The following is a 16,427-nucleotide window of genomic DNA, read 5'->3' on the forward strand; positions in this document are numbered from 1 at the left end:
TTTAAAAATAGGCTACATTGCAAGGTTTTAAAAACCATTTTCTCTCTTTAAAAAGCTTCATTTGTATAGCTTCAAAACTTATTTCTTGAGTTTTGAATGTATTTTTTAAAGCTTTAAAGCTCATATAGAAAGTTTTAAAATTTATTTTTAAGTCCTAAGAAATCATTTGTGATGCGTGAGAAATCATTTTTGAAGCTTTAAACTTGCTGCCATACATATAGGCCTTGATGCTACATATACATATATGAGAGTTGTAAAAAATTTTAAAAATACCAGTCGATCGCCAGCATGAGACAACGCGTGCTGGAGTTTAATATATCTTTATCCAAGGCGCACGTTTTTGGCAAAGGAATTCTATAACGAAGATTAGGCCTGTGGATTTGAGGGAAATTAAGAAGGTTGGGCCAGAAAATAAATAGATAATTAAGGGAACAAAAAGTTCGGATTTTGATGCATTTGATGTCATTTATTTATTTATTTATTTGATTGATTGATATTTCACTTATACGGAATGACTTTATCGATGAACTTGCGGGACGCTGGACTGACAAGTTAGCGAATGTAGGCCTACCCATTCCATGGATTGGATTCCCCCTGACAGACTGGTTTTGTCAGCTATCACCGTCGATGTAAAGTTGTAGTCTGCCGGTATTCATATAATTTCCTGGCTGACCTCCTAAATAGGAAAGCCGTAGTTTAAAACCTTTAACTATTACGCCCCAGGGAAATTACGCCTTAAGCCACAAACCAAGCTGCATACATTAATATATATAAAACCTGTGGTTCACATTATATCTGTTATATTAGTTCCAGATAAAACAAGTTTCTCCAAAACGTTCACTCGCCTAAAATATTAATTGGAGTTCCATCATACGACTATTCCTAAAGGCGAGTATCCTGAAATCGTTTCACGGGGTAAATTTTTAATCTACACATAGATCGATTGTAGTTTTATCAGCTTAACAGTCTGCAGTGCACGTGTCTCCGCGGGCCTTCATTTGGTGGTCGCCATTAAACTAGTTCGACTTTGCTTTTGATATATTTTATTTATTTATTCATTTCCTTTTTAAATGAAAAGTGGCACTGCCGTGGCCGTAGGGCCTATTGCTTCCGACGCCACTGTGATAACAAATCACTTTGTAGCAATTATTGTTTTTTTTTTTGTTTTTTCGATCTGTTCCTTTTGGATGTTAAAAATTACTGACCTCTAGTTCATTCCCGCTTCTGACTGACTATTTTCGGGGCCTTACAATTTTTTAAAACAGTTCGCCATCCTCTATTATAAAGGCCTATAGATGTGGATTAAAAAATCGTTAACCTATAGGCCTACCAGATACATCAGACGTGTGCATGGCTTCACCATGTCACGTTACAATCAAATTTTGAGCTAGGCATGGTGTAGGTGTACTATCTCCTTTCCACGCATTATCACGCGAGATTTGTAATATTGACGCATTGCTATAAAGGTGAATTTGCGAGTAACGTATGGAAGTTTCACCCTTCGCCTTAATGGAAAGTTTCGCCCTAAGTCTTAATGGAAGTTTCGCCCTACGTCTTTCCTCCGTGTGGATGGTTGTTGAGGGCGAGGGGCGGGAAGGGGATGGGACAGGTCTACTAAGCTGTGGCTATAACTACGATGCATAAGTACATATAACTACCATGCATGTGTACATTTAACTACCATGCAGGTGTAGGGCCTACATATGTACATGTAGACCTACATGTATATAGCCTACGCATGTAGGCCTACCGTAACTATTATTTCGGGAGCAAGTAAGCGAAAGCAATATCCAAAATATGCTCCTTGTTTTCTTTTAGCGGGGAAATATATATGTCACACGCATGTATAATCCACTGGGAAGTAACAGATATTCTCGTGCATGTATTTTGTTTTGTCGGGCCTCCAAACGAAGTTGTAGCTCTCTTTGTCGCGGGCCGTGAAGGCTTCAGGTGGTGCACTTGACAGACATATCGGAGCTCTTTTGCAAAGGAGGTAATTTATAGTCATTGTCAACCTCAAAGAGTAAAATAAAACGGTAAGTTTTATGAAATTGTGTCATGTTTTCTCTTTTGTTGAAAGCCGTTGACTCACTCCTGGAACAAAACTGTCTACTGATATGTAACAGAAAGGGTAAACATGAAAACAGATATGCATTGCAAAATATTAGCTGGTGTTGTTGTTGTTTCGCCTTCCCCCAGGGTGGGAAAATCTCCAGATCCGATTTTAATTAACTTTGTATATCAATTTTTGGTGATTTCTAGTGTAAGTAATATTGTTATTATATTGTAACGTAAAACTGTTAAGACAATAAAGGTTTACGAAGTTTATTTGGTGTGAGTTGTAAAGACAAGGCTGCTCAATTACATCTAGTCACATGAGGTAAGCCGTAGAGGTATTCCATCTACATGGAATTTAATGAAAGCCCTCTTGAGTTCATCTGTCTAGATAGTCTGGTGGTAGAGGATTTGATATCATTTGAATGAAGAATCTGCTTATCACATCTGATATGAGCGTCATCAGCAAGCAATTGCCAACACTTGACAACTGTTGCAAGGAAGACGGACCTCCTAACGTAATCTGTAGCCAAACCTGCAGCCCTGAGTCGGTTTGAACCACCAATGATCAACTTTTTGATATAGCTAGTGGCTGTCACTGACGGCGAGGCATAGGTACAGTGAGCATTAAGAGACAGATTTCTCAATTTGGCTTGGCGTTCAGCATGAAGGGAATTGTGCAACGACTGGTTGACCCATATCAGTATATTGGCTCAAGTGGGGCGACTTACTTGCCTTTTGTAAGTCATCTCAGTGAAGCAGCACTAAATAAAAGAGCGGTGGAAATCCATCCTCCAACAAGGAGGTGCATTACATACACTCTAAGAATTCCTTCATCATCATATGACTGAAAAATTGTTGAGCATGATGTTAAACCCCAAGGAGACACTCGCTCACTCTCTTAGGCACATTGTATGTCGTGGTAGTTATTATAGGATGCAAGGAATGTTTCTTTTTTGTTTTCTAATATGCAGTTGAGGATGTGTCATTACATATAAATGTACAAGAAAACTTCTTAGATACAATGAGCCATTGGGTGACAGATTTCTCTGTTGGCATAATCTGCCTTATTTAAATACACATATGAAAGCATGGTGTTTATGTTTGTTCAAAATGGGTAAGAACATATAGAACCAACACATATATTTGAATTTTACATTTTGATCTTTTTGGCAATCCCCAGTTATATTGGTCTTTGATTTCTTTCAGGCCATTTGGAATAGAACTGCATGGTGGTAACAGCTGGACCCATCCGCTGATTTAGAGGTATAATTTACTTGTGATAAATTTACAAATTTCAGTTTTCAAGATAAGCAGTCCTGTACGTTTTGGGGGGTAACTGGACATTTACATGCTCTTGAACTGCTGAGTTAATTTGATTTCCCAAAAAAGGCTCGGTGTGTTTACATGTATCTTAATATACCATCTAGAGGTTGCTCTCGAATTGTTACTAATATTGTCATATTGCAGACTGCTCTGTACTGGAACAAAAGCTGAGAACCATTCATGCAAACTGCCATGGGAACCATGAAACTGGAGGTGCTTTTAGTTTAATTTGTTTTTCACTGTCCATAACTTTATCACATTGCAGATGGAATATGTATTCTATGAAACAAGCATATCAGTTAACTTTAATCAATATCCTTATCCATGCAGCCTATATGGTGGAACAGAAGATATTTGTATTTTTTAAAATGTTCTCACTTTTGTGTTGTTTTTGTACCCATCAGGCTGGGGGACGTTTATCTCGTGAAAATGGGTGTGTCACTTGAGAGAGTACAGTTCAAGTTTGCCTCCATTATTGGAGAGCTCTGTAGCGAGCCATTAGTTCTCTCTCAGTTTGCTGTATGGCTGGATTTGAGGTTGGCAGAATACAAATCCAAAGGATCTATATCCCTGGGTAAGTAGACGAATCTACCCTGATGGAAGGACATGTATTAGATAGCAAAACAAATCCATTTATTTATTTATTTCATTGCTGCGATACACCATACTCAAGAAAATTTCACTTATTCCTTATGTAACTTTTCTTTTCAAGGATTTACCTCCCTTGATAGTAGGAATTTGTCCTTTGTTTCTTAAGACTATGAAAAATAATGTTGTTTACTTCACAATGCACAGATGCAAATTGAAATGATTCAAAAGTTGTTGACCTTATAAGAAATTGTACAATCAGATTAATCACTGTGGTTATTTAAATTGCCTCACACCTGTACTTCCGATTACTAACAGCATTGGACACTTGAACTGATACCTACCATACAGGGGCCATGAAGAGGGAAGTAATCTATGTATTACAAAAACACGGAATACAACGGCATCAAGCATTGCCTGGGGGAAACCTCCGACCATCCACAGACTGCTAGCAGATCTTCCCACATGCCACGACAAATCTACATGCGCTCAAAATAAAACACAACACTAGACCAAATATATATACATGTACATAGATGCATGGTTAAAGCATCCCACATAAAGTTTAAACAGCATACCTTTTTATTTTTGGTGATGTTGCATAACATAGCAATTCAAAGCAAGCAATATCGTACACACTGAGAAAAGCGCCAGGGCCTTTATGTTATTCATTTTTACCAACCTGAACCTCGCAATTCATATATATTTCTAAAAACTGTGAGCCCTGTTTTGCCTTTTAGCCATGTGAGCTTGGGGTATGAGCGACGCATCGTCCTTGAAATATATTAAAAACTGTGGCAGGTTACTTGAGAAGATTTATTTGGATCTGCCTGTCTGAATAAATCATTTTTACTTATGTTTTGACATATGGATATTTTTTCTTTTTTTTTTATGCATGTCTTTTGTTCTGTTTGTATTTGTATTCTAAAAGTGTTGCCTGTCTCATTTCTATAGTTGTAAGTGGGATTTGTAATGATCATTTGATGCATTGCACATTTTAGAATTATTGATCTTCACTGTTCACGTTTTCCTACCTATATCTGGTCCATACTTGAAGTTGTAAGTACAAATCCAGCTCCTGCCTGGTTTCTTCCCATCAGAATGCTAGCTGCTGTCATATAAGTGAAATATTTAGGAGTATTGTGTAAATCACCAATAAAATCAAATCAAGTCCAGCTCTTCCTAGTGCAGCTCCAGCATTAAGACAAATTAGCTGCAAGTATCTGGCGAAGGGTGATGGTTTACAGGAGGGGGCACCCTGGTTTCCTCCTGTCATTCTGATTTCCGTCTTACAAGTGAAAAATTCTTGAGCTGTGTAAGGCATTAAACATCAATCAGATCAATAGATAAATCAACTGGCATGAAGTGAGGAAGTTTTTTTTTCCTGCAGATTGCTGTGGAATGCTCCCTGAGCCTGATTGGTTGAAAGGGTTAAAACCACCCACAATACCTTCTGAACCAGTGGCCCCTGGGGATCAAGCTTTGAGTGGAGACCTGGGGGACAGCTTCTTTTCTCTGGCAAAGGAAACCAACTCACAAGATTTTACCAGCCTGAGACATTCCTTCTCTTCACACAAATCTCAAAGACATTTCCCGAATCATCAGATCGAGCCTCAGTCATCTCCAGCCGTGTATCGACATGCAGAGAGTGCACAATCGGAGACCAATATGTCGCCAGATGTTGTTGTTGTACCAGAAGAGGATGATATCCCCACGGTTGTCAACTCCAGTCATGCCCAACAATCATATTTTACTTCCAAAAATTCTACAGTCTCTTCCCATTCAGGTTTTGTTTTTCATTACTGTTTTTGATTTCGTTTGATTTAAACTATAGATATGTTGGTGTAGGATAAACTGTGATGCTTATACCCCCACAGAGGAGGTGATCTTTTTTTATCAGCATTGTTTTTTGTCTGCAAGTCTAGCTGTCTGTCTGTATATTCAGCTCTTTGCAAAGTAATGAATAACGTAATTCAGGGCTTTGGAAGAAATTTTGTTGACAGGTGGATAAGGACCACTCACAATTCAGTTTGGGATCCATACCCAGGAATTTTTTTAAACAATTCTGCACAGAAAGAACACAAAAATGCCCATTTTTCTGTCCCTTTGTTGGAATTCTGTTTTGTACATTGAGTTGATTCAGATGTTAGCAATCAAGTGCTTTCTAGTTTCACCATTTTTTTTCCTCAGATACACATAATTTTTAGATAAACTTGGTGTGCTATTGTTAGATAGCATTATATTCTCTCAAAGTTAATCACACAAAACAGCTTGACAGCTATGCAAAATAAGTAAAGAAGAAAAAAACAGTAAAAGTAAAGCCATCAGAATTTTCTCCCGATAACTCAATTATCAAACGATGCATGAAACTGTCGTTCTTTATTTTGTGATACGCGGAGGATGTGTCATAATATAAAGGTACAGAAGTAAAAACAAATCCTGTGAGCCCACATGGGAGAATGTGGGGGTGAGGGGGTCTAAGCTGGCCTTCTAAACTGATAAGTTCACCGATGACGTCATCTCTGGCCACGTCGGAAAAAATGCTTAAAATATAGAGGTAATTGAAGGTAATATGAAATATGAAAATTTAAAGAAAAAAATATTTTGGCATAATTTCCTTCATTGAAAGCATAATATTTGTTTCAGAGTTCTTCTTCGTGTAACTTTAAAGTCATCCACCATATTTATCATACCACCCTCCACAAGCCCTGCCATAATACATACTCAGCTCACAAGTCCTTCACATTCGGCCCTACCACTTCATGCATCTGAATTGACGTGGCCTTTTTGACGTTTACATGTAGATTCATCCGTGTGCTTTAAAATACAGATTCTTTAGTATCAAAAGTCATTGTCAAAACTGCTTTCAAGTTTCTTGACTGACAGAGTATTAAATTTCTGGAGATTGCGGACCACTTTTCACCCTGACGCTTTGTGTTTAGGACAAAAGAGAATTAAAAGCAGTAACGGCCTTGTAATATGACCTTTGAGTCGTTCCAGATCAACTCACAACGGGGAAATGTGGAGTAGATTCGCGCAGTGAAAAATGTAAGCTTAGTATATGAAAACACGAAATATCTCAAAGAAGTATTTAATATAATTATTCCTGTGTTGTTTTGGCTTTCAGAACCATCTCTGTCACACGACTCATCACCGTCTAGGAGAGCTTATCACGTGTCCAACTTTTCTCACTTGAGATCCACTCACCGAGTTGCCCCGTATAAATTTAGCGCACCCAACGACAGCGAGAGTAGGAAGAGAAATTCCACTGAAAGAAACATTGCCGCAGCGGTAAGCAGCTTTCAGAGGTGGATCCTCGAAGAACCGCGCAACGACAAAAGGGAAATAACTGATATCTCCGCCCCGGAACTGGATTCGTATTTGGCGGAATTTTTCTCTGTCATGAAGAAGCCGTCTGGTGAAGACTACACACGGCGTTCCTTCAGTGTCTATCGTTATAGCTTGGACAGATATTTGAAAGAACACAAGTATCCCTTCTCCATTTGCAAGTCTGAGGAGTTTTTGAAGAGCCAAAGGTCTTTCCATCGACGGAAACTGTCCCTGCCAGAAATGGCAACGGATCAGTATCGTATCAATACCGCCCAGCTTCCTCCTTCCTATTTGCTTCCATTAGACAAACCCAGTGCCGCTAACATCAGTTCTTTCCCAGCGGGAACCAGCTATGGTTCCAACGCAATGTATATTCCAGAGAACCCACCTGAACAGTCTGACGATTTTGATGTTGTAGAAGTTATGGAGTTAAATGAGCTTCGAGAAGTCGAGAGGGTAACAGGGTATAAACAGAGTGCTACAGCATCAACAAGAACTGAAAAGTCGGGAGAAGAAAGGATGGGATGGCATACAGAACCAAAGACAATACAAACAGGGCCTGTTGAAAATCCCGGCACAATGGAGGAATATCCAGAGCAGAAATCCATCAAAAACCTCTCTTTAGAAACCATAGCGAAGGAAGGCCAACAGTCTGACGCTTCCAGAGATTTTTTTGATGAGAAAGAAACGAAATTCAATCCTAACTCAAACAGTGGTTCTGAAGGTGAATGAAAAAACACATTGAAAGCTTGAACCATCCCAGTGAAAGTCAAGGATAAACTTTCAACTAGCATGATTCTGAGGATCAAAACGTGTAATATTTTCATGTAGAAAACTGAAAGAATGTAATGAAGTGCATGCCAGTAATTACCAGATATATCTGAGTTTGTTTGCTCATTAGGCCTGTGTTTCTTAAAACATTTCAACAATTAGCCCCGTTCATTATAAGCTAAAAAAAACTTATGATTTTAGCCTCCTCTGCAAAGTCAAAATGGACTTTAAATCAGAATTTAAGCCTCCTTTAAAGTAAAGATGGACTCTTATTGCTGAATATAAACTCTGCCTCTTGGCCTATATCCAGAAGGTGTATGGCATGTATGCTGAAAATTTGAATACATATATATATATATATATATATATATATATATATATATATATATATATATATATATATATATATTTTTTTTTACATTTTTAGCTCTCTAAAAGCTAAAGTTATATATGCATGCACTACAGTGTATATCGGAGCAGAGGAGTGTGTAAGGCGAAAAAATTCTAACGGTGAACACGAGGTTAGGGATACAAACTCAGACAAGAAATTTTATATTTGCCCAGGGAAGTTGTTTCCTAAAGCGGTCCCCACTAGCTCTTACTGTTGAATGTTCGTCAAGGAATGGACACTCATGGAGCCGTCAGGGCATTCTTACTTTCATTTAAGACGACTTGCCTTCCATCAGTATCAGTTTACATTTATTTATTTATTTATCTGTTCGTGTTCTTTTTTTTCTTTTTTTGGGGTTTTTTTTTCTTTTTTTATTATTGTTATTATTCTTTTTTTATTATTGTTATTATTATTATTGATTTGATGACTTGATTGGTGTTTTGTGCTAATGCCAAGAATATTTCACTTATACGACGGCGGCCAGCACTATGGTGGAAGGAAGCCGGCAGAGCCAGGGGAATATTTGATTGGTGTATTACGCCGTACTCAAGAATATTTCACTTATACGACGGCGGCCAGCACTATGGTGGAAGGAAGCCGGCAGAGCCAGGGGAATATTTGATTGGTGTATTACGCCATACTCAAGAATATTTCACTTATACGACGGCGGCCAGCATTATGGTGGACGGAAAGAGGGCAGAGCCCAGGGGTAACCCACGACATCAGGTTGCTGTCAGACCTTCCAACGTACGGTCGGAGAGGAAGCCATCATGAGCTGAGCTTCAACTCACAGCGACCGCATGGATGAAGGGCTGATGGGTCATTGCGCCGCTCTGGGGTACTAACCAGCCCGGCCACGAAAGCTCCCATATCAGTTTATTGGTCTCAGTGTCGAAAGTTCGTCATTAAATTTCCAAAGGTCAGTGGTTTACTCCGACACTCCGGCCCGTTAAAAATGCACGAAGAGAGTGAGCCCAATATACATGTACATGCACCTGGGTACAAATTACTTCTTATTTTATATCGAAGAATTAGGGAAATTGGCAATCTGATTACCACAACAATGCAGAATTGTCATCCATGTTTCTATACGCCAAGCATCAAGATGGCAAACTGGTGTTGTAACCCGTATACGAATCCTGAGGAGAAAATAAAATCGCGAAACCAAATTACACAGCCTGCTTGAAGTCGGGCCCTATAAAGTTCTTGAATGTGACGGTCAACGCCAGTAAAATAAATAATAAAATATCGCAAATGGCCTGTTTTGATTCTTCTGGCGGCGGTTCAGGATAAGTTTTTTTTTCTTTTTCTTTTTTTTTATCGGGTTCACTTAATCGCCTTGAGCATTAAAATAAAAGCTGACACTAGACCAAATGTACATATTCATCCATAAGGCATCTTACATGAAGTTATAAAAACGTATATGTCCTTATCAATTCAGACCAATCAGGCGCGAGTTTTGTCTCTAACCCTAGAACACTGCTGTTCCCTTCTGCGTCTCCCGAACCATGTTTTGCCTTTTAGCCATGTGTGCATGGGGTACGAATGACGTGACATCATGTTCCGACGCTGCTCTGAAATGGCGTACCCCACGGCCTCGTTTGAATTCCTGATTAAAACTTAATTTATAAAGTTACCAAACTCGTCAGAAATAAATGTCTGTGGCCGTTTGGGTCTATTTTTACATCCCTCGGCCTAAATTCTTTAGATTATGTTGGCTGTCTTCTTCGAAACGTTCATGTATAGTTCAGGCCATGGACACGATTTGTGCATTTATAGAATGTTTCATGGTTCACTGACTTCACAGAAGTTCTCATTTAGTAAAATACGATAAAAATCGGGTGCACTAAGTCGTTCATATGTACATGATTAAGAATTGTTAAGAATTGCAACATATGAATATAAGACTTTGGTGAAATTCAGCTGTTTAAGAATGGAAATAAAGGTCTGGTTTTGCTTAAGAATACTTTATTAGATGTATTCCGCAAAAGCGGACGTGCGTACTGTTTAAAGATCGGGCCACACTTTTTTTACAGCATATATCTGGGGCATTTTACCTTAAAAAAGAGCAAACATTTTTTTTCTTGAACGACACACGCTACACGTGCCTTCAGTGAATTCAGGCATATCATCCGTTCAAACGTTTTACTGTTTTCCATTGAAAACAAATTGATCACGTGCAGAAACCAACAAACCTATCGGAGTTCCATACTCCTAACAGCCACTCTACGCTCTTTTTACATCACTGCCACCACTAGATCAGTCTTTTTTTGCAGCCTGTACGACGTGCGTATAGGCTGCAAAATTTTCATTTTTGCAACAGTTGTGTCCTGAGCGGGACTATATTATTTGTAATATTCATCATTCATCATTAAAAATTGTTTCCGATCTTGGCTGGGGTCATGTTGTTCATGTACGTTAGGTGAAGAGATTGCATGTGCATAAAGTATTATTAAAAACAAAGGATGACACAGACTGTTTTCTGACATCACTTCCTGTCGCGTGTGACTCCACTGACTTCGGTGTTATTCATGATTTATGAAAAAAAATGCATGTGGTGGCAGTGATGTAAACCGAAACGTCTAGAACGGCGCATTTGGTGTGAGGAGTACGTCAGAATTCTAGTACATCACAAATCAGTCTACGCAGTCATCAAATATTGATGTATAACGTCATAGCTTCCGCCATACCAGATAACATATCAATGGAAAACATTCTATACGAGAATGTTCAAAAAGCAATTAATAGTACGATTTGTCACATTTATATATCTACTGACGTTTTCCCGATTGAATTCCCACTTACATCGTTTCAAAAATATGACACTTGATGCATGGAACTGTTGAATAATTTGTTTCTTTTTTTTAGATTTTCAAAATTATTTGAATGTGAAAAGATATTATATAACTGAAATATATACGCTGTTAATGTGCATTTTATATTTACAGTGCAAAGCAGTTTCAACGTGTCATTTATCCAGAAAACAGACTGAAAAGTATATATAAATAAACATGCACGTTATGACGTATTTTAACGTGAACCATAGAGAAAAGTAAGCAAAGGTTTATTTTGTTTACGTTTTTTAGTATAACCTCGGGACGTATCATGAGTTTCCAGCTTCGTCATAACAACGGACTACTTGGTGCGCAGGTTATCTGTGTTCGTTTATTTCTCTAATGGATTTTTTATTTGACTAGTTTTTTATGCCGTTTTTTTTCACTTATACTACGGCGCCCAGCATTATGGTGGGAGGAAACAGGACAGAGCCAGGGGAAAACACAAGAACATCCGCAAGTTGCTGGTAGACTTTCCCACTTAAGACCGGAAATGAAGCCAAACAGCATGAGCTGGACTGGAACTCATAACGGCCGCACTGGGTCATTGTCCCGCGCTGGCGTGTTATCTCCATCGGCAACGGAGGCTCCTTTTCTGACGGAAGTTTTACGCCGTACTGAAGAATATTTCATTTATACTGCGGGGCCCAGCATTATGGTAGGAGGACGCCTCGCAGGTTGCTCACAGAAAAGCCAGTGTGAGCCGGACTTGAACTCACATCAATGACATTGATGATAGTCGCCTGAGCCATTATGCTGCAAGAGCACGCTATAACCACTGCGCCTCGGAAGTCGCTGCATACATGTCACACAAATGTGTGATTGTTACTCCTATGCTTGAATGACAGCGGATGTATTGTAATTATATACAGTATAGCCTAAAGCATTAAACAGAAATTAACATGTGCATAATACTGACAGGATATGTATAATACCGAGACATTGTCCTGCTTTTCAGTAACGAAATTCTTGCCAACACGAATATGAACGATTATCGCCTTATACAACTTTGGCAATATTGAAGCCATATAGTCGCGAACAAATTCTTTGAAACCAGTATTTATTTTTTTACAAAAGCAACAACTTGTATTTGTTAACCTCAGAACGAATGTCACGAGGATTCCAGCTTCCTCTTTACAATCCTCTTTACATGAAGGGGATAGTGCAACGACTGGTTGACCGCTCGGGCAGGGTGACTGACTTGCCTCTGGGAAGGCGTCTCAGAGAAGAAGCACTAGATAGAAGAGCGGTGGAAATCCGCCCTGCAACAGGGAGGCACATTAGATGCACTCTAAGGATTCGTTCTTCGTCATATGACCGAAAAATTGTTAAGTACGACGTTAAACCCCCAAGCACTAACTCACTCCTATTTACAAAGATCAAATTATTTGTCAGGTGATGTGCATGTGTGTAAACAGGTGTGATGTTCGCTTTTGTGCCATGAATAATGCATGGTGTGTATTGTCATAGTATACTGTAAAGCCTAAACCATTTTTTTAAGATAGGGAAACTGTTGGAAACTTGTCAATAAAGAGGGCAGGATATATACCGGTACTCAGATAGTGTTCTGAAATTTTCGGTGTGATGAGTGGAAAATGCTCTGTTAATATGCACGCTCTTTCAAGCCAGAATTAAAAAAAAATTACCGTGTATATTCAGAAACTTCAAGAAAGGTCGATTTTGTTTACGTGCTTTCTTGGCGTGTTTACTTGTTAACCTTATGACGTAATCACGAGGGTGTCGCTTTACAACAGGACAATCCCACTTTGGTCGCATCCTGAATAAGTCTGCTATATATACACAGTGTAAACAATGGCATAGCCAAAGAACATCCAGAGAAGAAAGATCAGATTTCTGCCAGCAGTTTATTTACATCTTAAATACCTTACCAGTGGCTACGTCCCTTTGCGTCAAACTCGGTGACCCATATCCACTTTTATTTGGTTATACTTTCCTGTAGCCTGATGTTTTGTTTGCTTTGGTAAAAATACAAACATCTTCCTGACCCACTTTAAGCTTTGACGTACCAAGAGGCGAGTGTATTTTGGCTTATTCATTCAACCCATCCTCCCGATCAAGGTCAGGCCTATGCATTGATCGATGCGTAGTTATACATGAAAATACTTAAAATGTGCATGTGTGGTCCTCTTCCGGCGAATAACACTTTCATAAAGCACTCAACTTACTGGCACATGCACTATTTTCAAGGATTACAGGAGTAAATTCACAAACACATGGAGCAGTTCTGTTCATCAACAAACGTAGATTTTCATTCAGGAAAGCGTGCACTTTTGAAAATTTAAAGTAGTTCCTGGCCCATTTTTCAAGATGGCGACCCCTGGTGTCTCAGTTTCCCATTTCACAATTTAACAAAACCGGGCACATTTTGTCGAATTCATATACAGCCACGCCGCAAAGGCTCTGTCTATATACATGCATTTGATCTCGCTATAATTTAGTGGAGCACCTGTGGATGTAACATCTTAACGTGGCCAACATCGTCCAAGGATAAAGGTGAGAATTCTGTTTTACTTAACGTTATGTACGCAAAAGCAGCAGATAACTGAATCTTTTATTATACATTACAGTCTTCGAAATTCATGCTCTGCCATTTTGCCGTCTGTAAGTTTACCCCTGACTTCGTGCGAGGCCTGTGCCTATTATCGTAATCATGGCAGAGCGTTACCAATGCATAGCGGTAATACATGTATTACCATTTAATTAACAAAAAAAGTGTAACCCAATAAGCTCAAACCTTTTTTCGGCAAATCCTCAAAAAAAAAACCTCTCTGGCCTTTGGCGTGAAGATTATAATGCTGAAGGGATGCATAATTAATTTATGATAATTACAGTAGCTTAAACCATAAAATAAATATTCATTTCAGCTAATGAAAACATATTGTTATATTACCCAGCACAACCAGAATCCTCCTCCAGCTTTCACTTCAAGTTTAATGCATTAATCATTATTAAGTTCTTTCGTTAACAAATTAATGGGATAATGAGTGGCAGTAACTACTAACTAGGCCTACTGTTGCCTTAAATGTAATAGATTCGAAATTACATTTCTTCCGAAACCATGTGTCAAGAGAGGGTAGATTTAGAATTAATATACTTTCCGGCCCAATATGGGAAGGTCCTCCAGCAACCTGCCGATGGTCGCGAGTTTCTCCAGGGCTCTGTCCGGTGTCCTCCCACCATACTGCTGGACGCCGTCGTATAAGAGAAATGTCCTTGAGTACGGCATAAATCTCCAATCAAATAAATAAATAAATAAATAGAACTCATGTTCGGTCGACATGCAGCCAACATAGTTGACGCGGAGGGAAATAATCTACACATAAACTATCTGTAGACCCAAACGTGAAATAAAAAGTTTTGCCTAAGGACCCAGTTTACAAAGTTGTATTGTACAAGGGCATTTTACCACGTTAACGTATCTCATGAATACATGTTACGACTGATTCATATAAAACTGGCCCCAGGCCCGATACCCGTATAGATTAGATGAGCGCATTGACTTTCTGTACTATATATGTAGTAAATTTACCAACTTCAACCCAAAAGTTACATCCCAAGTTTCCCGCGCGGCACCATAACACATGCAGCTTGCATTTTCTCTATAACAAGGGAAGAACATTGTAACGCTCTTCCCACCTACAACATATCAAAAATAAACCTTGCACGACCAATATTTTTGTGAGCTGTTGTTGTTGGAAATAGTTATACCATAGTTATTACGTCAAAGGGGGTGGGTAATAACACTGGGAAAAACGTCAGAGGGGTGGGTAATAACATTGGGCAAAGCGTCAAGTTGGTGGGTAATAACACTGGGCAAAACGTCAAGGGGTGGGTAATAACACTGGGCAAAACGTCAGGGGGTGGGTAATAACACTGGGCAAAACGTCAAGGGGTGGATGATAACACTTGGGCAAAACAGCAGGAAGGTGGGTAATAACACTGGGCAAAACGCCAGGGAGGTGGGTAATAACATCGGGCAAAACGTCAGTGGGGCGGGTTATAACACTGGCAAAACGTCAAGGGGGTGGGTAATAACACTGGGAAAAAACGTCAACAGGGTGGGTAATAACACTGTGCAAAACAGCAGGAAGGTGGGTTATAACACTGGGCAAAACGTCAGTGGGGTGGGTAATAACACTGTTCAAAACGTCAAGGGGGTGGGTAATAACACTGGGCAAAACGTCGGGGGGGGGGGGGGGTGATAACACGGGACAAACGTCAGAAGGGGGGTAATAACACTGGGCAAAACGTCAAGGGGGTCGGTAATAATAGTGACAGTATTATCCAATGCCCCAGCATTCTTGAATTCAGAGGCCAGTTTTGGGCCCAGTAGCACGCATTGCGCATGTGTATCTTATTGCCTTATAATTTTTCAGTAGATTGGTTTTGGTGAGCCAGTCGAATTACAGCAAACTGGTTGTAAAATTAGCATTGATTGTTGTCATCATATACAAAGACCATTCCTGTACAGTACCTATTCAACAGCAGCTAGTCTTGGTGGGTTAATAAGCAGGTGCCGGATTAGCTCAAAATCTTAAACCTCAACACAATGCTTTTTTGGCACAAGAAGTCTTTTGAAAACATTTATGAGATGGATGAAAAATATTAACTTCTAAATCCCTGAGGTAGGATCCAGCTTTGTGGGATTAGCGCCTATTCCACAGGGCTTGCTAGTTGACAAAGTTAATTGTAATTGTACGTTATATACCATATGCAACAGACTTTACGAGGCGTACTATGCCCGCTGAAAACCGAGCCATAAATTTCTATTTAATGTGATTTGTAGAGTTTACCAGAAAACCAGATTTAATGGGTTTTTTTCCTCAAGTTTGAAGCCACAAAATGCCATAAAGCTATGTTGATATGTTCTTATCCGGCAATGCTGAAAAGCCATGCTGCAATGCTATGATTTATTTGTTTGGTTTGATTGGTGTTTTACGCCGTACTCAAGAATATTTCAGTTATACGACGGCGAACAGCATAAGGGTCGGCAGAAACCGGGCAGGACCCCCTAGAAACCCACAACCATCCGCAGGTTGTTGGCAGACCCTCCCACGTACAGCCGGAGAGGGCAATGTACACATTTTCTGTTAAAATGAACAGATTAATTT

The 16,427-nt window shown here is 39.3% G+C and overlaps 1 protein-coding gene across 4 annotated transcripts; it reads left to right on the forward strand.

Annotated features, from left to right (window-relative positions):
• Positions 1 to 1,656: 1,656 nt before the first annotated feature.
• Positions 1,657 to 8,394, forward strand: LOC135463772 (uncharacterized). Of its 4 annotated transcripts, none has more exons than XM_064741207.1 (5): positions 1,657 to 2,131; positions 3,265 to 3,321; positions 3,786 to 3,955; positions 5,360 to 5,755; positions 7,097 to 8,394. In XM_064741207.1, the coding sequence occupies exons 3-5, from the start codon at positions 3,811 to 3,813 to the stop codon at positions 8,029 to 8,031; spliced, it is 1,476 nt and encodes a 491-aa protein (XP_064597277.1). In that variant the 5' UTR covers positions 1,657 to 2,131; positions 3,265 to 3,321; positions 3,786 to 3,810; the 3' UTR covers positions 8,032 to 8,394. The 4 variants fall into 4 exon arrangements, with proteins under 4 accessions (XP_064597277.1, XP_064597275.1, XP_064597278.1 ...); XM_064741205.1 differs by having other exon boundaries at positions 1,657 to 2,036; XM_064741208.1 differs by having other exon boundaries at positions 1,657 to 1,993.
• Positions 8,395 to 16,427: the final 8,033 nt, after the last annotated feature.

Source organism: Liolophura sinensis, chromosome 3 (assembly GCF_032854445.1).
Source record: "Liolophura sinensis isolate JHLJ2023 chromosome 3, CUHK_Ljap_v2, whole genome shotgun sequence".
In the NCBI taxonomy this organism is placed as follows: Eukaryota; Metazoa; Mollusca; class Polyplacophora; order Chitonida; family Chitonidae; genus Liolophura; species Liolophura sinensis.